Source organism: Dermacentor albipictus, chromosome 3, assembly GCF_038994185.2.
Source record: "Dermacentor albipictus isolate Rhodes 1998 colony chromosome 3, USDA_Dalb.pri_finalv2, whole genome shotgun sequence".
NCBI classification, from domain to species: domain Eukaryota; kingdom Metazoa; phylum Arthropoda; class Arachnida; order Ixodida; family Ixodidae; genus Dermacentor; species Dermacentor albipictus.
Genome location: NC_091823.1, coordinates 31,230,905 through 31,248,773, shown reverse-complemented (window position 1 = coordinate 31,248,773; position 17,869 = coordinate 31,230,905). Strand labels below are relative to the sequence as shown.

At 45.1% G+C, this 17,869-nt stretch overlaps 1 protein-coding gene and 1 pseudogene across 2 annotated transcripts in view; both read right to left on the bottom strand.

The window, feature by feature from the left end:
- Dis3 (exosome complex exonuclease RRP44-like protein Dis3) overlaps nt 1-13,671 on the bottom strand; it is a 48,026-nt gene extending 34,355 nt beyond the window's left edge. The window contains exons 1-10 of one of the 2 annotated variants that reach the window (XM_070535344.1): nt 13,444-13,671; nt 12,912-13,069; nt 12,655-12,833; nt 12,484-12,563; nt 12,164-12,325; nt 10,492-10,632; nt 9,751-9,885; nt 8,704-8,841; nt 7,399-7,545; nt 4,522-4,638 (exon numbers count right to left, since the gene is read on the bottom strand). In XM_070535344.1, the coding sequence (XP_070391445.1) occupies nt 4,522-4,638; nt 7,399-7,545; nt 8,704-8,841; nt 9,751-9,885; nt 10,492-10,632; nt 12,164-12,325; nt 12,484-12,563; nt 12,655-12,833; nt 12,912-13,069; nt 13,444-13,656 (1,470 nt within the window). In that variant the 5' untranslated portion in view covers nt 13,657-13,671. Of the gene's footprint in view, nt 1-4,521; nt 4,639-7,398; nt 7,546-8,703; nt 8,842-9,750; nt 9,886-10,491; nt 10,633-12,163; nt 12,326-12,483; nt 12,564-12,654; nt 12,834-12,911; nt 13,070-13,211 lie in introns of both variants that reach the window. The other variant, XM_070535343.1, reaches the window with a different exon arrangement.
- Nucleotides 13,672-14,295: 624 nt separating this feature from the next.
- On the bottom strand, nt 14,296-17,622 carry LOC135909710 (uncharacterized; annotated as a pseudogene).
- Nucleotides 17,623-17,869: the final 247 nt, after the last annotated feature.

Genomic DNA, 17,869 nt, shown 5'->3' with positions numbered 1-17,869 from the left:
CATAGTCTAAACGATCCACAAGTGATAGGCCAGTGCCCTCTATTGCACCGCAGTAGTGGCATAGAAGGGCCAAAGCAGCTACAGCCTCAGTTGAAGTCGGGAGCTGGGGAATATAAGCGCTTGTTGGATCAACCTCGACAGCATGTTCATTTGGCCACTACTTCCACTGCAATCTCTGCGTCCCTCAATCGAATCATTTTGAAACACTGTCAATAACAAAGTATTAAGCAGCATCTGCCAAGGTATCTATGAGTAAGCCCAGTGAGCGTGCACTGTCGCGGGCCCTTGTGGATGCAAACCGCCAGTTCTTGCGAGGCGCAGCGACGCGCGTCAAGCGCAGAGCGCGGCATCGAGGACGAGTCGGTGTGGCAAATGCAATGCGTCGTTGACGTTGTTGAACTAGACAAGCTGCCGTATGTGCTCGCCGCTACGTTCAAACGGCGCTCTCGGCGCGATCGATGTGTATAGTGTGGAGCAGTCAGGAACGCCCATCGCGCCACCGTTATGTTCAAGGGTGTTATGGGAAAGCTCACCGCCCGTTAACAGAGTGCATGTGGTCTGGCATGGCAGAATACGATATATTTATTTTACGTCTGACTCCATTCGAAATAAAAAATAAAAAATGCGTGCGATTTTCCAGGTGATGTAGAAAGTATCCGATATACGCAATAATTCAATATATCCGTGTTTAGTATATCGAGGTTTGACTCTAATTTGCCGTGGCCTGGGCCATTGTCCCCTATGAACAGAACTTTCCTTTGTTCTTAGCCATCTTGCTATCAATGACACGAACATACTCTTCGAAAAGTTGTCATCCACGCTGCTTTATTGACTCTATAGATCACAGCATTCAGCAGTCGTGGATTTCGAAAGCATTTAGGCTTAAGTGCTTTGCCAATTATCAGTAAAGGCAGCTTTTCATCCCCTGTTGCATTGGCTCCAAAAAGGACCGTTACTCTGTAATTTCGCTGCCTCCCTTCTACGCACGCTACACCCTTCGGTGCGAAAGTGCGGCTTGACGAAATCTTATAAAAGAGTGCTGGCTCGTCAAGGGTTAAAATGTCTCTGTTGGCCTATATCTTTTGCAACTCGGCAAGCCAGCTGCTGCGCCATTGTTTGCAGTGGCTGCGTCGACAGTGCCGCTCTGGCCGTGCACGGACTTAGACGCCACTCCTGTTCCTTTTTTTTTGAAGCGGTCAAACCAGCTGCTGCAGCAGCTGAAGTCTGTGCAGACCGTTTGCAAGGCCAGAGCGTCTGCCTTCTCCATCATTAGTGATGTGGTGACAAGAAGGCTGGCCACTCTGGCATTTCGCAGGCGCACCATCAACGTCGCTTCAACGTCCGGCAACTTCAAGCCTCGAACCCGCCTCTGCTGGCTAGAGGAGCTCTGTTGGTATCCATCGAGCACCTTCTGCTTGTTTTTGAGCACCGTCGAAAGTGTAGACAAAGGGATGCCAAATTCCTGAGCAATGCTCGATCCTGTTCGGCCTCCTTTCTCCACTTCCTTTATTAGGGCTACCTTCTTTTCTAGTGTTAGCGACTTGCACTGCTTTAGTGGCGCCATGCTCGTCGCACTCACGCTAAGTTGGCGCTCCTCACAGCCAACGAAAAATACTTGAAGGAAAAATCCGCGCCTCTTTACATGACGTGCCACAGGGTTGCTTGACAAAGTTGATATGCCGCTAGGCTCAGACTTCACATTCGGGGAAAGCATCAGCTTCGTGGTAGGAGCAGCTAAAGGAGAAAATAAATCGAGAGACCTTAGGTGTGGCAGCATTGCGCAAATCTTGTGAAACGGTCCGGCGGCGGAATTTTCGTTCCACTCTCAGTACAGATTTCGACATGTCTGCAGTTTGGCCCAAGAATACTTCCTAGATTAAAGGGCAACAAATACATGGGACGTATACGGTTCGGTGCTGCAGAAAATTTCGAATTGAAAAATTTTTCAAGATACACAAGTTCAAGTCAACGAGGGTTTACTCTATTTCAAACAGTAAAAATGTCTTTCGAATCAAATTGAACACTAACCAATTCAAAGTTCCGACTATGCACACACTACTATATAAAAGCAAAGAGTTCTTTTGCTTGTTTTCGTGGTCAGCGGTTGGCAGTATGTGGCGGTTTTCACTGGCGATACAAAGGTGCTGATGCAAAGGGCACGCGCTCTCGCTTGGCCAAGTTGCAAGGCGCATTTGTCATCACATGCTAACTACAGTGAACTACTGATTTTTCGGACATGTCCGATAATTTTGACACTTTTAGGGGTGCACGAATACTCGAAATTTTCGAATAACGAATCAAATAGTGTCCTGTTCGATTCGGTCCTGAATTGAATAGTCAATATTTGTAAATGCAAATTTTTTCAAATACTTTTCGAATATATTTCGAAACATCAACCGTGTCCGAATAAACATAGTATTGGACCAAAAGTATGGTAAGTTTTAACCCCCGTGGGCATAGTATAGACAGAAAACATGCATAGTAGAGCTGGCTAGGTCGTTTGAGTGGTCATACAGTGGAATCCCGATAAATGGAAATCGCTTAAACGGAACCGCCTCTTAAACGGAACGCCATCCTCATGGTTCGTTGGTTTTGTATTCCTGGAATTGTATGCAGCTTTGTCTCTCAGTAAATGGAACTCCTGATAAACGAAACCGGCTTCCCTGGTCCCTTGAGGTTCTGTTTAAAGAGAGTGCACTGTATTTTACAGGCTGTACCGCGATCATTCGCACTCTCTGAAGAGTTCTATGCATGCGAAGAGGCTACTTGTTTGCTCCTAATGCTCCATTTGTGCTTTGTGCTCCATTTGCTCCATTTGTGCGGATTTTCGCAGAACTATTACGTCAAACTCTTGCCTCTGCTTCGTGTTGTCGACAAATTCGACTTCGTCCTGCCATCTGCTAGCCGCCTGGTTAGCTCAGATGATAGAGTGGCTGCCCCGGAAAGGCGGTGGTCCCGGGTTCGAGTCCCGGACCAGGACGACTTTTCTTCAACTGTGAGGCTTTTCTTTCGAGAAACCCGTACGGGTTTCCTTTGAGCAAATGCTACGGACGGGTGGATGTCTGATTTTATGCGAAGCATACTAGCCGCACAACCACACTCTTCCTTGCTGCGCCGCGCGCGGCCGCGTAGCTACCATACGACGTCATAACAGCTGCAGAGCGGACGCTTAAGCTTCGCCTTCAAGAGTGGAACGCAACAGCATTCCCGTCGACCCACCAATGGGGTGTAAGACAATGGGCTACGGCGCAGCGACTATGCGCCCCGCATCGGACGCGGTGAGCGTCGAGCAACGCAGCGTTCGGCGCGACAACGAAATGTGCGCCTGAGCAAGCAATGCACGCCTGAGCCTTAGAAACAGCTCGTTTCTAAGGCAACACCACATTCACTAGAGGCGCTTTTGTACTGCTTTGAAGCATCGAACTCGTGGCTCAGTGGTAATGTCTCCGTCTCACACTCCGGAGACCCTGGTTTGATTCCCACCCAGCTCATCTTGCAAGTTGTTTTTTATTCATGAAGTGCCTGCTGGGATTTATCGCTCACGGCCAACGCCGCAGACGCCGACGACACCGGCTTTTCTGCGACACGAGCTCCTTAACGCTGTCGCGTCAAAATAAAGGCTAGTATGCTTCGCATCCTGGGCTTAACCTTAGCAAAGCCACAGCCATTTTTTTCTTTATTAATGCTTCATAATGTACTGTGTAAGACAGAAACTTGCTAACTTTAAGAATCCCGGGACGTGAACATCGTTTTATATCAGTTGTGACAATGCCAGTTCATTATACAAACACCATTTGAACATTATTCAATATTAGATTCGATTCACTTTTGGCACTATATTCGATTCGATTCCATCTCAAAAATCATTATTCGCACACACCTAGACACTCATTGGCAGGCCCTTAGATCTATTCCGAACGCGCCTGCGGCGATTTGAGCCCTTGGGGGCAGTAAAAGGCATACATTCATTTTTTCTGACTGCCCAATAGTACGGACGTTTTCAAGGCCCCTAGAGAGGTTGAAAAATTGCACTTTGATTGTACTGTCTGTTTGTGGCTTTTAGATGCATGTGCTGTCGCATGAGAGCTCTGGGGGGCATGCAAACATTTACATGCTATGGTGAAGTGCTTGGGATGCTCTACTTGCATCCAAAGGCAAAAGCGGTTGGCCGGAAACATCGACTGGAAGAAAGGAGGGTCCAGCATGGCATCTTAGGACCAGTATTCTCTCAGAGCCTTTTTCCACACCAGGCGTTTCAAAAGCACAACTGTTAGAAAGCAGTCAACATCAGCAACATCCGTCTCCAGCCATATTCACATCGTATATATAGAAGTCTCAAACTCTCGAAGGGTTAATAAAGCAAACAGCTTTTTAGGAGCATTCGCTTACATTGAGCATCACTGTCCATGGCTTCTGCACAATTTTTTGACACTACTCAGTTACTAATAATTAGTGGTGTATGGCACTGGTAAGGCAGGTGTGCTTGTGCTCCTGGGTGAGTGAACTCATCAACAAGCTTACCTCGTAGTTTCCACTGGGAAGCTCCCTGCAGTGCAAGGCATCGTCAATGTCTGTGCAACCTGGAGGGTCCACACTGCATATGCACAGGTGACGCAGGTCTTTGCGGCCTTGCTCCTCCTGCCACAGAAAGAAAAAAAGAAAGCCTCATCATCAGTTTGTTCCAGCTTGGTTCATAGTTTCCCTCAAGGTAGTGAGCTTTGTATAGCCAAATACAATGCCAATTAAATGCAATTTGATGTTATGCTATTGCTTAAATTCAAGTCATGCCAGAAATAACTATAGGTAACAGAGATGTTTCTAGTTTAGAAATTGGTGTTGGAATATTTGTTCAAGCAGAATTAAACATTTGTTTATTTAGAATTATTTAGTAGGCAGAACTTCGTTTTTCCTTCCTGCTCCAGATTAAGCCTATAAAACTTTTCATATCCGTATTAACTTGCATAATGAATGCACTTTCTTCCCCAAAAAGTAAGTGCAAAGTTGGGGGGTGCATTCATTACTAGGGGTAAAATTTTGAGCACTTCTTTTTTCAGCAGCCCCCTTTAAAAAAGTCAGTTTTGCCTGAAATGTGAACGATCGATTGCAATAGCAAATGTGTAGACAGCTACACGAAGGTTAGTAGTTTTATCAGCCATATAAACTTGCAAACATTCGCTGCAGCGCAAAGCTGCCATAGACTCAGCTCCAAACGCAGGTCACTTTGAAGGTAAGGCACACCATGGCCGCGCAATGAGCAGTTGCTGCCAGAGTAAAATGCCGTGTTCCCCGGCGCCATGCGCGCAACGGAAGACAGCACGTTTCCTTCCCGCTTTTCTCCCTTGTACACGGGAGATTGAGCCGTGATCGTCGTTGCCGTGCAATACGCAGTTGCTGCCAGAGTACAATGACACCGACCCTCCCCCCCCCCCTCACCTCGAGGCCTTTTGCGCCACGAAAGACAGCGAGATTGAGCCACGATCGTCTGCTTCCCTTGCACGCTTTCACTCACACCTACACCATGAGTTGTGCGGCGGCGATGACAGTGGCAAAAATTCGCCTGGAGCAACCATATAATTGCTATCGCAATTAAAGTAAGTGACATGGTACAATTCGGTGTCCGACACAATCGCACCCGCCTGATGCCATATCAGACGCCGAATCGTAACACGTGTCACCTCCTTCACAGCAGCAAGCTCAGGGTGCAATCATTATGTGAGAAAAAGAAAAAGCACACTTGATTGGGAAAGTTGGAGCTGTGTTCATTATGCGAGTAAATACAATAACATACTGTTTCATTCATACTAAAAAAAAATACAATGTGCCCCATAACCCTCAACATTCCATAAGATCATTTAGGCTCCAGCATAAAGGTCTGTAAGATCCGAAATGATCATCTGGGATTATCGGTGACAGAGGTTATAGGGCAGATGGAACTTATATTAAGGTGTATACATGTGACAACATGGCAGGACATGATGCAAACAGTTTTAGTTGCGAGCTAATGTAAACAAACAAGAAAGAGCCCTGCCAATATGGTTAAAGAGTACCTTCTTCAAATAAATGTTGTTATAGTTGGTTTTCCAAGTTCCACCACCAAGTTCCATCACCCTTTGATTTCAATAAAGAGAGCATAGTAGAAAAAAATATTTAAATGACTAAAATGCACCCATTGCAAAAGGAGCAAGAAAATTTAAGTGGCTAAGAATGACAACAGTGCAGACAGAAACTATTAAGCGGGCATGTACATAAATGCTGTTGCTATCAGTTGTCACGCCAAGCACATAATGTTTCATGACTACTTTAATGACTTGTAAAGGGAAATAAAACTATGCCTGAGTGCTTTTTCATCAGTCAACTGCTTGGACTCGACTTTTCCCAGCTGTGAAGGCAAAGCTATAAAATTAAGCATGTGTGCAATAATGCCTCTGGAAATAGACCTGCATTTTCGTTTATGTTTTAACATGAGAAACATAATACATAACTGTTTCAGTATTTACTGTAGCATGCAATTTGAAACGAGACATAATTATGTGCCAACCAGATTTTACATACATATTTTAGCTTGCTCTTTTAGGTTTTGGCACACAAGGGATCGCCCACACTTCACAGATTTTTTTCAAAAGATAAATGGCATTTGCATCACCTGGTGACCATTTGTTTTTGCCAACCAGCTGCACTACCTATCTCAAAGACTTACGACAAACTACAGCAAACAGCTGTCAAAATAGATAAAACAAATGACTTGAAATACTGATGCTGCAGTAATTTTGGCTCCCTTCATAAAATTAAATGTGGTACAAATGGTCAGATAAACTGAAGAGGCACCAAACTCAACCAGACTATATCTGGTATAGCACTAATACATCTGCAGAGGACCTGACCCTGTAGCTTCGCTATCAGTGCCAGAAACAGTTGTGCCAGAAACTATCAGTGCCAGAAACAGAAACTTGTATACTGAAGCCTTCTGAACATTATTTCCTCACTGGCTGGGCTACTGTCCCGTAAACTGCCAAGTCAGTAAGAACAGAGCATTGCTGTTCCCAAAGGGAGAGGAGATTTTATAAAAAACATGCAGAGAGGTTGTCCTGGGGTAATGAATAGTCCTCCAGCCTGCTTCTCTTCTCAGAATCTTGCTGCACCCTTAAGCCTTTACTCCCCTATTATACGCTCATAAAGCTGGCCATTCACGCAAAACAGCAACAAGGAATGGGTTAAACCCAGTGCAATTAAGGTCAATTAAATCACACATCAATTCTTAACCACCCTCAAACTTACACAAGCAATGTGCTCGCAGTATTGACACAAATGTAACCACTCAATTATGCTAAAAAATATTCTTACTACCAGCCAAAATGGTATCTTACAAAAACAAAATTTTACCATCTAGCCAGCACATACCTTAGGCCCAATAGTCCAAGGAGTAGAGGGAAGGCAGTCAAGGACAGCCCGTGAAAAGCACTGGTGTGGAATGTCATGCTCTAACAGGAGGACTTGGTTCTCAGTGGCCCTGTCTCCAATTTCACCAAGAGCGCGCACCAAATGGCCCTGGAAGAAAGGATAAATGAGAACAAACACTAGCAGCACGTTGCAGTCACAACAATCACTAAGAAGGCACTGGAGGATCACTCAACATACATCATCCCTTCGTAAGTTTTGCAATGTCTAGTGCCCGAGTGTGCCTGTGTATTGTTACTTCAGCTACCATGGTTTTCAAGCAAACACCCATTAACATGAAATGCCTAATATCTTTTATCTGCAAGACAATCCAAAACTGTCACTCAATCTGAATCTTGATGCATCGATCTTGCCTAACATTTAATTTACAGCATATATACTATGTGCCACAGTTACTGAACTATAAAATGCAAATGACAAAAATTTTTCTGCAAGTTAGAATCAAAATCAAGAGTGCAGAAATCAGGTTCCACAAACCATACTCTATCCTTATTGGCATCAAGCCTGTACCACAAGGAATCAGGAATCCTTCCTGCATATGAAAAGGTGCTGCATACATCATGCACACTACCCAACTGTCATGCGCTGCATCTGTATCCATCAAACATTGGCATGGCATAATTTGACAGGAAAAGCCAAGGCAAGCAGCACCAAGTGCAAATGAGACATTGATGAAACAGTCAGCCTCACCATTATAAATAATCTGCTTACCATACGAACGCCACAACTGGTTATTCTTTGTGCGTGAGTAAAAAGCAGTCATTGATTACTTCTTACAAGACATGCATTGACTCTAGGCTTCACAGGAAGCCAGCGGTGATGGACCCGTACACCACATTGGCAACCTTTATGACCTGCAGACGACTTAGAAAGATTATTGACCAGTGCACTGTTACACAGATTCATCATGTGTTTGTTTATGTTCAATCCACTAGAAGCCACCTATGTGAAACAACATCGAAAGGCAGAACTTTGCTGGCATTACATTTCATATTATGCTAAATCCTTCCAGACACAAACACCACCTAAAGGGGCACATGGTCATGTCTGTACCTAATATGGAAAGATAACTGCATCACTATAAAGAGTTTATTTCTTTGTTCAGTGAAAGCAAAAGTCAATGATACGGAAGAAGCAAAAGCAATGAGTTGAAGCTGTCGCGTTTCCTTTGCTATGGCCTAGAAAATGTGGGACTGGACATCTTCATCACAGACAGGGAGCCGTCAGTCCTAAAGCATCTCCACTCACCAGTGGGTATCGAGAGTCTCTCGGCCAACTGTCGATGGAGACCACAATGCGTTGACGGCACAGGGTCTCTGCTTGCCGTGTCTCAATGCGTATCTTGGGGATTCTTCGTTCAGCAGGCACAAATAAATGCCGGGTAGCCTGAGCACAAGTAGCAAAAACATTAGCTCCATCCACAATGTGCTGGGATGCACTACACAGACTTGCTGTGCTGCAGGCACAGACATACTAAATCTGTGTGCGTGTGTGGGTGCATGTGTGTATAACACATCAAAATATCACTGCACAAGGCACTACTTCACAGTACACTTGAGACGCAGTGGTACCACTTGCTATTACAACAAAAGGTTTCCCATAGAAAGTATCTGGAGCTGCAGTCGCTCCTTTCAAAAGTGTGTGTGATAAATATTAAAGAGAATCTTTTTTATCTGTAGCACAGCTTCAGAGATATTGGCAATGTTAATATTTGAGAGAAGTGGCGTAAAAATTAAAAAATGATGCAAAATAGAAAAAAATTTGAAACAAATGTCTTAGAAAGCAGTTCTCACTTAACGAGTAACGAGTCACAGTAACTACTACTTTTGTTGTGTCCTTGCTTTTCTTGTTGGGTGAGGAAGAGGGAGAAGAGGCACGCCTGCTGGATGTCAACAATGAGCATACGCTACTACTGTGAGGCAAAATCACATCAGTTGATCAGCCAAGCATACATTTGCAGTCTTCCCCAGTATTATGTCATGAAGATGACACTTCTGGAAACAAACCATGACTGTCGACAAAGCATAGTTATTTACCATCTTTGTCACAAATTTCATGCTTTATGGCATGCTCTTATTTTTGCACAAATTCAAATAAAGCAAAGCAACATGTATGTTACATTACTTGATTGTTACTGTAATGTTCCTTGCACAAGTGCAGGGATAATACAAGCGCTCTAGAATTTGATCAAACTCTGACTTGTAAAACACATTCCTATTTTATCTTTTTTAGCAACAAACAACAAAGAGTTCCACAAAAAAGAGTTATTAAAATCATTAACTAAAGCTGGCACACCTCTTTGATGGTAGATGGTGCAAGAATCCCACAGTAAGGCCTCCACTTTCGCCTCAGGATGCCCACGATACGACCAGTTGGAACCCGGTTGGATTTGGCAGGAGTACGATTTAGCTTCACCGATTCTTCTTCATCCTTATGGAAATAGAGGCATGCTTTGAACATTTGATATCAATTCGCTTTTGATAAGCTGCTTGCACAAGTATAGTTATTTTTGACCAGAACTTCAGAGCCATGAAATGCTAAGAACAATGCCCTTCAAAAGGTGCCATACCTTCATGGCAGCAATAGAACCTTGTGAATGCTTATATAATAGAATGTATTATTACAGGGTCGCCGAGCCTTGCTTCCTAGTACACTCACGAAATAGTGCCAAAAGCTCACATGTAAACCACAATTAAGTGAGCTTGCTTTTATGGCGTTCACACAAATGACCATCATTACAGCTATTCTATCTTCATCTTTGTGTGCAACAACCTTCGGCCCTTTACACTGAATGTAACGTGTTCTTCTGTTCAATAATGAGTTCACTTATTTTATGGGTATCATCCAACAAAACTTCCCAGCTAAAGAAAAGTCAGAGAAGATCAGAGTTAGTGACAAATTACCAAGCCCACTGCTTATGCACAGGCTGGTTGCATGTAACTGAAAGTCGTATCATTGACTGTCTACACTTACAAGTGGTCACACAATTAAAAGATAAGCATAACATATAAAAAAAGCATGGGGAAAGAGGCTTACTGTTTTATCTTCTTCATCTTGTGTTTCATCCACGAGAACAAGTCCAGATGGTAGTGACCACTTGTCTTCAGGAAGAATCTCCACGACAACTAAGTCCTCATGAACAGCTCTGTTGAGGTTGCTTCTACCTTGGATCAATACCTGTTGGGAAGATGTGAAACAAAGATAACAGGTACATAAATCGAGTGGCCCTTGAAGATGCAAGGCCAGGAAAATCTGAATTCGAAAAGCAGACATAGGGGGCCTTTCACACACTGTGGTGTGCATAACTATGGCAGGCACAAACAGTCAATGGCCAGAAAACAACTGTAAATGACAACCTCAAGTTGTATCAAGGACAAGTGGGCGAGCCAATGTGGTAACATGGTATGAGTATCATGATTAGTATGAGTATCCTAAGTGTGCTAACGATGAAACAAAATGATGACATGGAGTTGTGGCTTCCACACTTGAAGAAAGGAACGAAAAATCAGCTAGTCAGTTCACAGTGCTTATGCCGAAAAAAGAAAGTTAACAAAAAGGGAAGGAAGAGTTTGCATGTAGGAGACAAGAGGATGAGCCACAGTGAAGAAATTAGTGCCAATGTACCACAGGCAAAGGGTGAAGCCACTGGATATTGTCTTCCAAGCATCAAAGTTCTGAATGGGCCGTAGCGACTCTCTGCCTTCATGTCTCAGCACACTTCAGATCATGCCACATCATGGTCATCACCTGATAAGCATCCATGTGCAGTCTCAAAGCTGATGAACAGAGTCACCAACATCATGAACCTGCCATTTGCACTGTCACAATGGCACCCGTCCAAATACCTGCGCCAACACCCCCTATTGCACCATAAACGTCACTGAACATCTATCAACCACCATTTATTCACTTTCTGCACTAATGCCAACCTCTTCGAGCTCTCAAACAGACTCTTTTATTGCTGTATGTAGACATATGTGCAAAATTGAATGTGGTTTTTGCGACACACCGTTGTTCATGAATCATAATGTCATAACATACATTAATTTAACTTTTATCTTATCAAATTAAATTGAGGATAAACTGCTGCCAAGTACCAGTGTAATGCTGCTCAAAAACTCATACTGATCATTAGTGACTGTCATTACAGCACCCCATCAAGAGTATGATGGGACTCAATAGAAAATTAGTGTACTTTAAACAGTTTGAGCAATAAATTATGATTACGATTCTTGGAAAATGAAAGAATGACAATGATCCTGATTGATTGATTATGGGGTTTTACGTGCCAAAACCACTTTCTGATTATGAGGCATGCCGTAGTGAGGGTCTCTGGAAATTTTGACCACCTGGGGTTCGTTAACGTGCACCTAAATCTAAGTACACAGGTGTTTTCACATTTCGCCCCCATCGAAATGCGGCCGCCGTGGCCGGGATAACAATGATCCTGTACATAGGTGCCTGAAAGTGAGGGATGACAGGTTCATCTTAGCAAGAATTTCTTGCACACTATCATCAACTCTGGTGGATGATAGATGCAATGCCTCAAAAGACCGCACCTCCCCTTTTGACTTCTCTCAAGTACAGCTATTCACTCTCAGCGAGGAGCACAAATATTAACCGATGTTGTGAAGTTCTTGCCATTTTCTGAGTGAGCAAAACAATCCAGCACATCATACACACTCAAAATGCGAAAGAGAGAACTTACATTGCGAGATTCTTCATTATCACCCAACACAACATTTCCTTCCAAGTAGTTGTCACGGCTAGCTTGAAACTTTCCCTGTTCAAAACGCCCACTCTTGATGCCAAGGTGCAATTCTCCCTGAGGCAAGTGTTCAGGATAGATGCAGCGGCGATCAGCATTTTTCTGTTGGAACAGCAGGTACAACAATACATGTCACAACCAAGGGGAGTGCCGACGAGTACAGTTTTGCGGATTCGCTATTAGCACCCTACTCTGTCCTTCGGCAGATATTCAGAAACCCATGAAATGAAAACCAAACGAAATGAGATGAGCCCCCTTACAGCTGCTTCATCAAGTTCCAGTTTAGCAAGCTTGTCCAGGAGGCCGGGATGGTCTTTCAGGCTGCGAACATATTCTGCAACTGCAACAAAGGCAAGGCACAGAGGTCGAGTGCAGTCAATACATGACAGGTGCAATGTGTTTGAAGAAATCATGCGACAGGTAATACGCACATGTGCATGCTTTGAGGCCCTGTGCCTGCGCCTTGCTGCGATTCTCTTCGTCGTTGGTAAGAAGCACAACATCCACTCTATTTGTCAAGTGCTCGCAGTACCAACTGACGCTCGCGCGGATAGCACGATCATTGCGATCATTGGCACTTTCGCCGGCTTCACGTTCTATGTATGTCTCCCTGGGTGACGCACGGAAATTTGGTCATTCCGCGTCCACGACACAGGTGTGACGAAGGTAATTGCGTGCAGTTACGTACTTGTGATGCTCGTTCGTAAAAACAAAGAAGTGCCGATCTCTGTTAGCCAGAATTTCACGGATGGCGTTGTAACCGGGAGCATGTCGATGTCTTAGCTCTTGCTGAACTGTCTGTAGTATTATGACGTTCTTGAAGACGGCATCTTTTAAAACATCTACCTGCGGAGATAATTAAGAATACAGTATATTAGTTACAATATCCATATTCTGAGTGGCAAGCGCTCAGCGAGGGCCGGCTATGACAGTTAGCTTGAGTGATACCTGATAGATCACAAACGGTTAAGAAAACTTGGCTACATACCTGATGCAAAACTACGTTAGTGTCAGGGACAACGTAGTGCGGTGATGGGAAGAGATCGCTAAAGCTCTGAGGAAGCGATTCGAGATTGGGATTTTCATGCTTGCATTTCGTACAAAGTTTTGATCCACACCAAATGTCATCCCGAAGGTAGTGTTCTCTGACAACTTTGAGCACGTTCCCTTTCTTTGTTTTCTTTACGAAAGTTTTAGACGTCAGCATGTTCAAGGCTCACCTCATTAGAATCTGTGTAGTCTAAAAAAGTGCTTAAAAATATTAGAAGCGCAATAAAAATGCTACACCGCGGCGGCTTCAGTTTAAGCACACTCAAAACCAGTGCCTCCTCTATTTTTCTGTGCCTGGGAAATGGAGCGGAGAACCAAGGGAACCGGCCGTCGGCTCTAGTACGGCTTTTCGCCGCCACGCGCCGCCGCCGGAGTAGGATCATCGTCGCTCATTGAAACGCAGGGCGCGACTGTATACGCAGTTGTTAAATGGTTGAGCTTTCGACTGTATTCGCATTGTTTCAAGTACAAGCAAGACCTTTGTAAACACGAACCCTGAAGCACTTGTCGCTCTGGGCAACCAGCCTATTTTAGAGGCATGTGTCGTTCGCGGCTATTGCTGTTCGATGCGCTTGCGCGTCGTCTGCTGCGCCGATACGAGAGCGCGCGCCAGTTGAAATCCAATGCGTGGAAAAATGTTCTGTCGCCGTTATGTTCGCTTATATGAAAGTCGATATTTGAAAGCAGTGCTTGTCACCATATAATGGGAACGCTTGGGCGCTGAAAGAGCCCCTAACGTCAACTCGTGTAGCAGGCTGCACGCAAGCCGGGAGTTCACGCGCTAAATGGCACGTAATGTCGTGAGACTGCTCTACGGCAAGACGTGATGCCACGTTTCCTTCTTAAAGCTTTTGAGAATTACATTTGTTGCCACCGCAAGGAAGCCACAGCTGTCGTCAGAAAATGAGGAGCTGTGCCGTGTCATTTAGGAACTCAAAGCTGTTGAATCGTAATGATGCAAAAACAAACAAAAAGCGCGTTCTGCCGCGCGATTCTGCAACACATGAAGTTCTGCAGAACCTGCATGCAGACATTACTCCGCAAATAGGGAGGTTCATGTCTTCAATATCAATGAGTTGCGAGTCATGGCTCACATTGATTTTACCATTTCAATGGTGGAAATAAAAGCATTTATTGCGGAAGGAAGCTACCACATGTCATTGAAGCGTATGCCACTCTCACAGTTTCGCGTGCTTTCGCGAAAGGGGCTTTCTTACAAAATGTTTAACTGCGTCGTGCCTATCAGTAACATTGAAGGCGTAGTTGCAGAGGAGCGGCCTCAGGAAACGAACCGATATGAGGTTCATGAGCTTAAGCCTGTGCTCGTTGCTGTCATTGCTCTTGCACTTTAGCAACTTTGAAGAACAAAGAGCTGGGACGGCGTACTCCACTAAGGTAGTCAATGGCTTCTGCAAGGTCTGGTGCTCCTGCAGTGCACGGTCAGCAAAATCTCTTAAACAGTCCAGGACAAAGAGAAGTTGGTCCGACGGGTAGAGCAGCCCACCTCGATCTTGGCTCCGAGTGAGCTGAAAGAGCGGCTGGTTGCTCACCGGCTTCGTACACAAAGTAACACAGTTCTCGCAGTCAATATGCTCGCCTACAACCCGTGCAATGTAGCCCCCCACATAGGCGGTAGCCGAAATCTGAAGCGATGACAGCTGCTGTGGCAAAATTGTGGTATTAAGTCTCTGCAATGCCAATCTTGCTCTCGAGAGCTGGGGCACTGCTTGCACAGTCGACGGCAGGGGAGGTATTGAAGCTGAAGCAGAAGTTGGTTGTGCAGAGGAATGTGCATCACACAGTATGTGTCCCGACATTGCACCACATTCTTTGTGGGCAATATTGGAGGCTGCATTCGACACAGCAATCCCGGTCTTCAGTAGTTTTTCGAGGCCTGACAGTGCAGCCCGAACGTCCAACATGTCGTTGCACCCGGATGACATTCGCAAACTTCCAAAGAGCGATTCAATTGGATCGCTGTTGAATTTTCGAGTGAGCACAAAAGAAAACTTCTCTTCTGTCAACAGATATCTGACGCACGCCACTGTCGAATAGGTAGTTAACAGAATTGCTTCATACGTTTCGGCTGTGAGGAATTCACGAGCATGTCCAGATCTTTTCTTTAATGTCTCCAAGTACATAGGAAAACTGACCTCAAGCCATTCAAGCCGCGGATCAGCACTGTCGTCAAATTGACGGCCATCCGAAAAATTGTGGCGTATGTGCTGCGTCGTGTTGCTGACATCGTGAAGCACGAACCACCGATAAACGTTCTTCATGAACGTAATTGTTGGGCCTGCGGCTGAAAATGACAGTGCACAAGTGTGTCCAGCCTGATCCTTGAGATGTTCCAAGGCAGCGGTTACACTTGGAGACATGAGCTGGACGGCTCTTGCCACGTTCATCTTTTCTATGTTGCTCGGATAAACATGCTTCCTGCTTAAAAACCGAACAGGCTTTACAGACAAGCCTTTCTGCAGTTGGTAGAGGTCTTTTATGTGTGAAGCAGAAATCTCACCTTTCGGGCCAAAGTCACGCGATAGAAACTGTGACCTCACGTTCTTCAGCACGTGGCACGGATCAAAACTAATGAAAAGAATCCTGCTGCGGTCACAGGGGTGTTCAATCCGGTAGGTAAGCAGGCCATTTCCAAGCAGTTTCATGCAATTCACGTTCACTTTATGATTGTCCGTGACAAGGCGAACAATCCTAAACCCACAAGCTTCCACTTTTTGCATGACGAAAATCAGCAACTTGTGGAGTTGGGGGCCCGTTAGCCCTTTTGTAAAATAGTAGGCAACTGGAATCCGAAACTTTGTTGTCAGTCCACTGATGACAAAGCACAGGAGCGAATTGGCTAAGACAAGGTCACCGTTTTGCTCTTCCACCCTGATGTCTACTTGCCCAACAAAGCAGTCACGTTGCTTGTTGTATTGCAACTTCTGCTTTACCCTCATCTCGTCAACGATGAGCGAGCAGACCTTTGATTGCGGTTTGTCAAAGTTTTCGGCTTCACATATCAGCCGAGCTTCCACCAGTTTGCTGAAGCCGGTCTCACCACTTGTAGTTCCAATATAGTTGGTTAGGGTCTTTCGGTCTGGAAGCTTCAAAAGCATCTCCCCTCGAATATGTTCATAGGCTTTCGTTGATAAATGCCTCAGCACCACACAACGTCGAGTAGTTTCTTCAGACCAGGTAGGCCTTTTTTTTTGTAATTGGTAATTTGGTCCACGAGAAACAATGCTGAAGCCTCTTTCTCTGCTGCTCTTTCTCTAATGTAGGAAACGTCTGCAGTCAAAGAGTCCTCCTGCAGTTTCTTGAGCTCCTCTTTGTACTTGTCAATTGTCTGATGTAGTCTCAGTATCTGGCTCCTCAGATCTCTTTCTTTTCTCTTCCATTTGGCCTTTTCGGTAGAGAGCAAAGCAGAGGCCGAATGGCTGTCGACCTGGACACTTTTGTCGCATGAGGCAGCCTGGTCAGCCCTGTGCACGCATTCATTCTGGCACTGTAGACCATGATGGTCTCTTGTTTCGCAGGTAGCGCTTGTAGTATCCATCGGCTCCGATTCTTCAGCTTCGGGACCTGTTGTTGCCTGCGTTGCACATGACAGCGGTCGCGAGGCAGCATGGCTACTGGTGCAATCATTCGTTGACTGTTCGTTCACAGCACGGTCACGTTTAGTGATACTTGCCATGCTTCGTTTAATTGTTGCCTTCGGCTGCAAACGTGAAGGGTAGTCTGCAAAGACGGACGGAACTGCATCCTTCTTGAGCCGCCGTTTTTTTCCTTCTATGAAGTCTTCTGTTCTGAAATGGCGGCTGCATACTCTAGTGTAGTTTGAAGTTGTATTAGGCGACCAATCACCCCGCCTAATTACTGCAAGCCACCTCTCTCGTATACCAGCGGCAGCTGGTATTTCGTGGAACGACAGCCCGACAGTCTTTTTCTTTCCGTTCGATTTGCACAATGGTACGCAACAGTAAGACATACTGAGGCATAGGGAACACGTGCTTGCAAAATCCTGAAAGAAGAACAATACGAATTCAAAGTTTCGCAGTGTTAGCGCGGCCGGACAGGCTGCATGTGCAACACGTGCGTGCAAAAGCCTGAGAAAAAAGAAAACGGATACTATGAAATACGAATGCAAGTTTCGCATTGTCAGCGCGACCGGACAGAGTGCATGCAGAATACGTACCTGCAAAAGCCTGAGAAAAATCGGAAATGCAATCAAACGCGGATGCAAACACGAATTCGTCTGCTTCGTACTGCGCGCGGCCCGTCAGCGCCAGCTTACTATCCTACTCACACAGCGCCGCCACGCGGCGGCGGCGACGCGGGCGCCCGACGGCCTGGGGAGAGCGTTCGCCCAGGCACTGAAAAATAGAGGAGGCACTGTCAAAACACACCGAGATGTTTCGGCATGAATGCTACCGCATCCCTGCAGGCATGGCAATTTCGTGTAAATTCTACCTCCATCCTGCACATTAGCAAAAACAAAAATAGTACTTTCTTGATTAAGGTTGAGGTGTAAAAAATTTGCCAAAATATAATATTTTAACATAAAAATTAACGTAAATTTAGTCTCGGCTGCGTGTT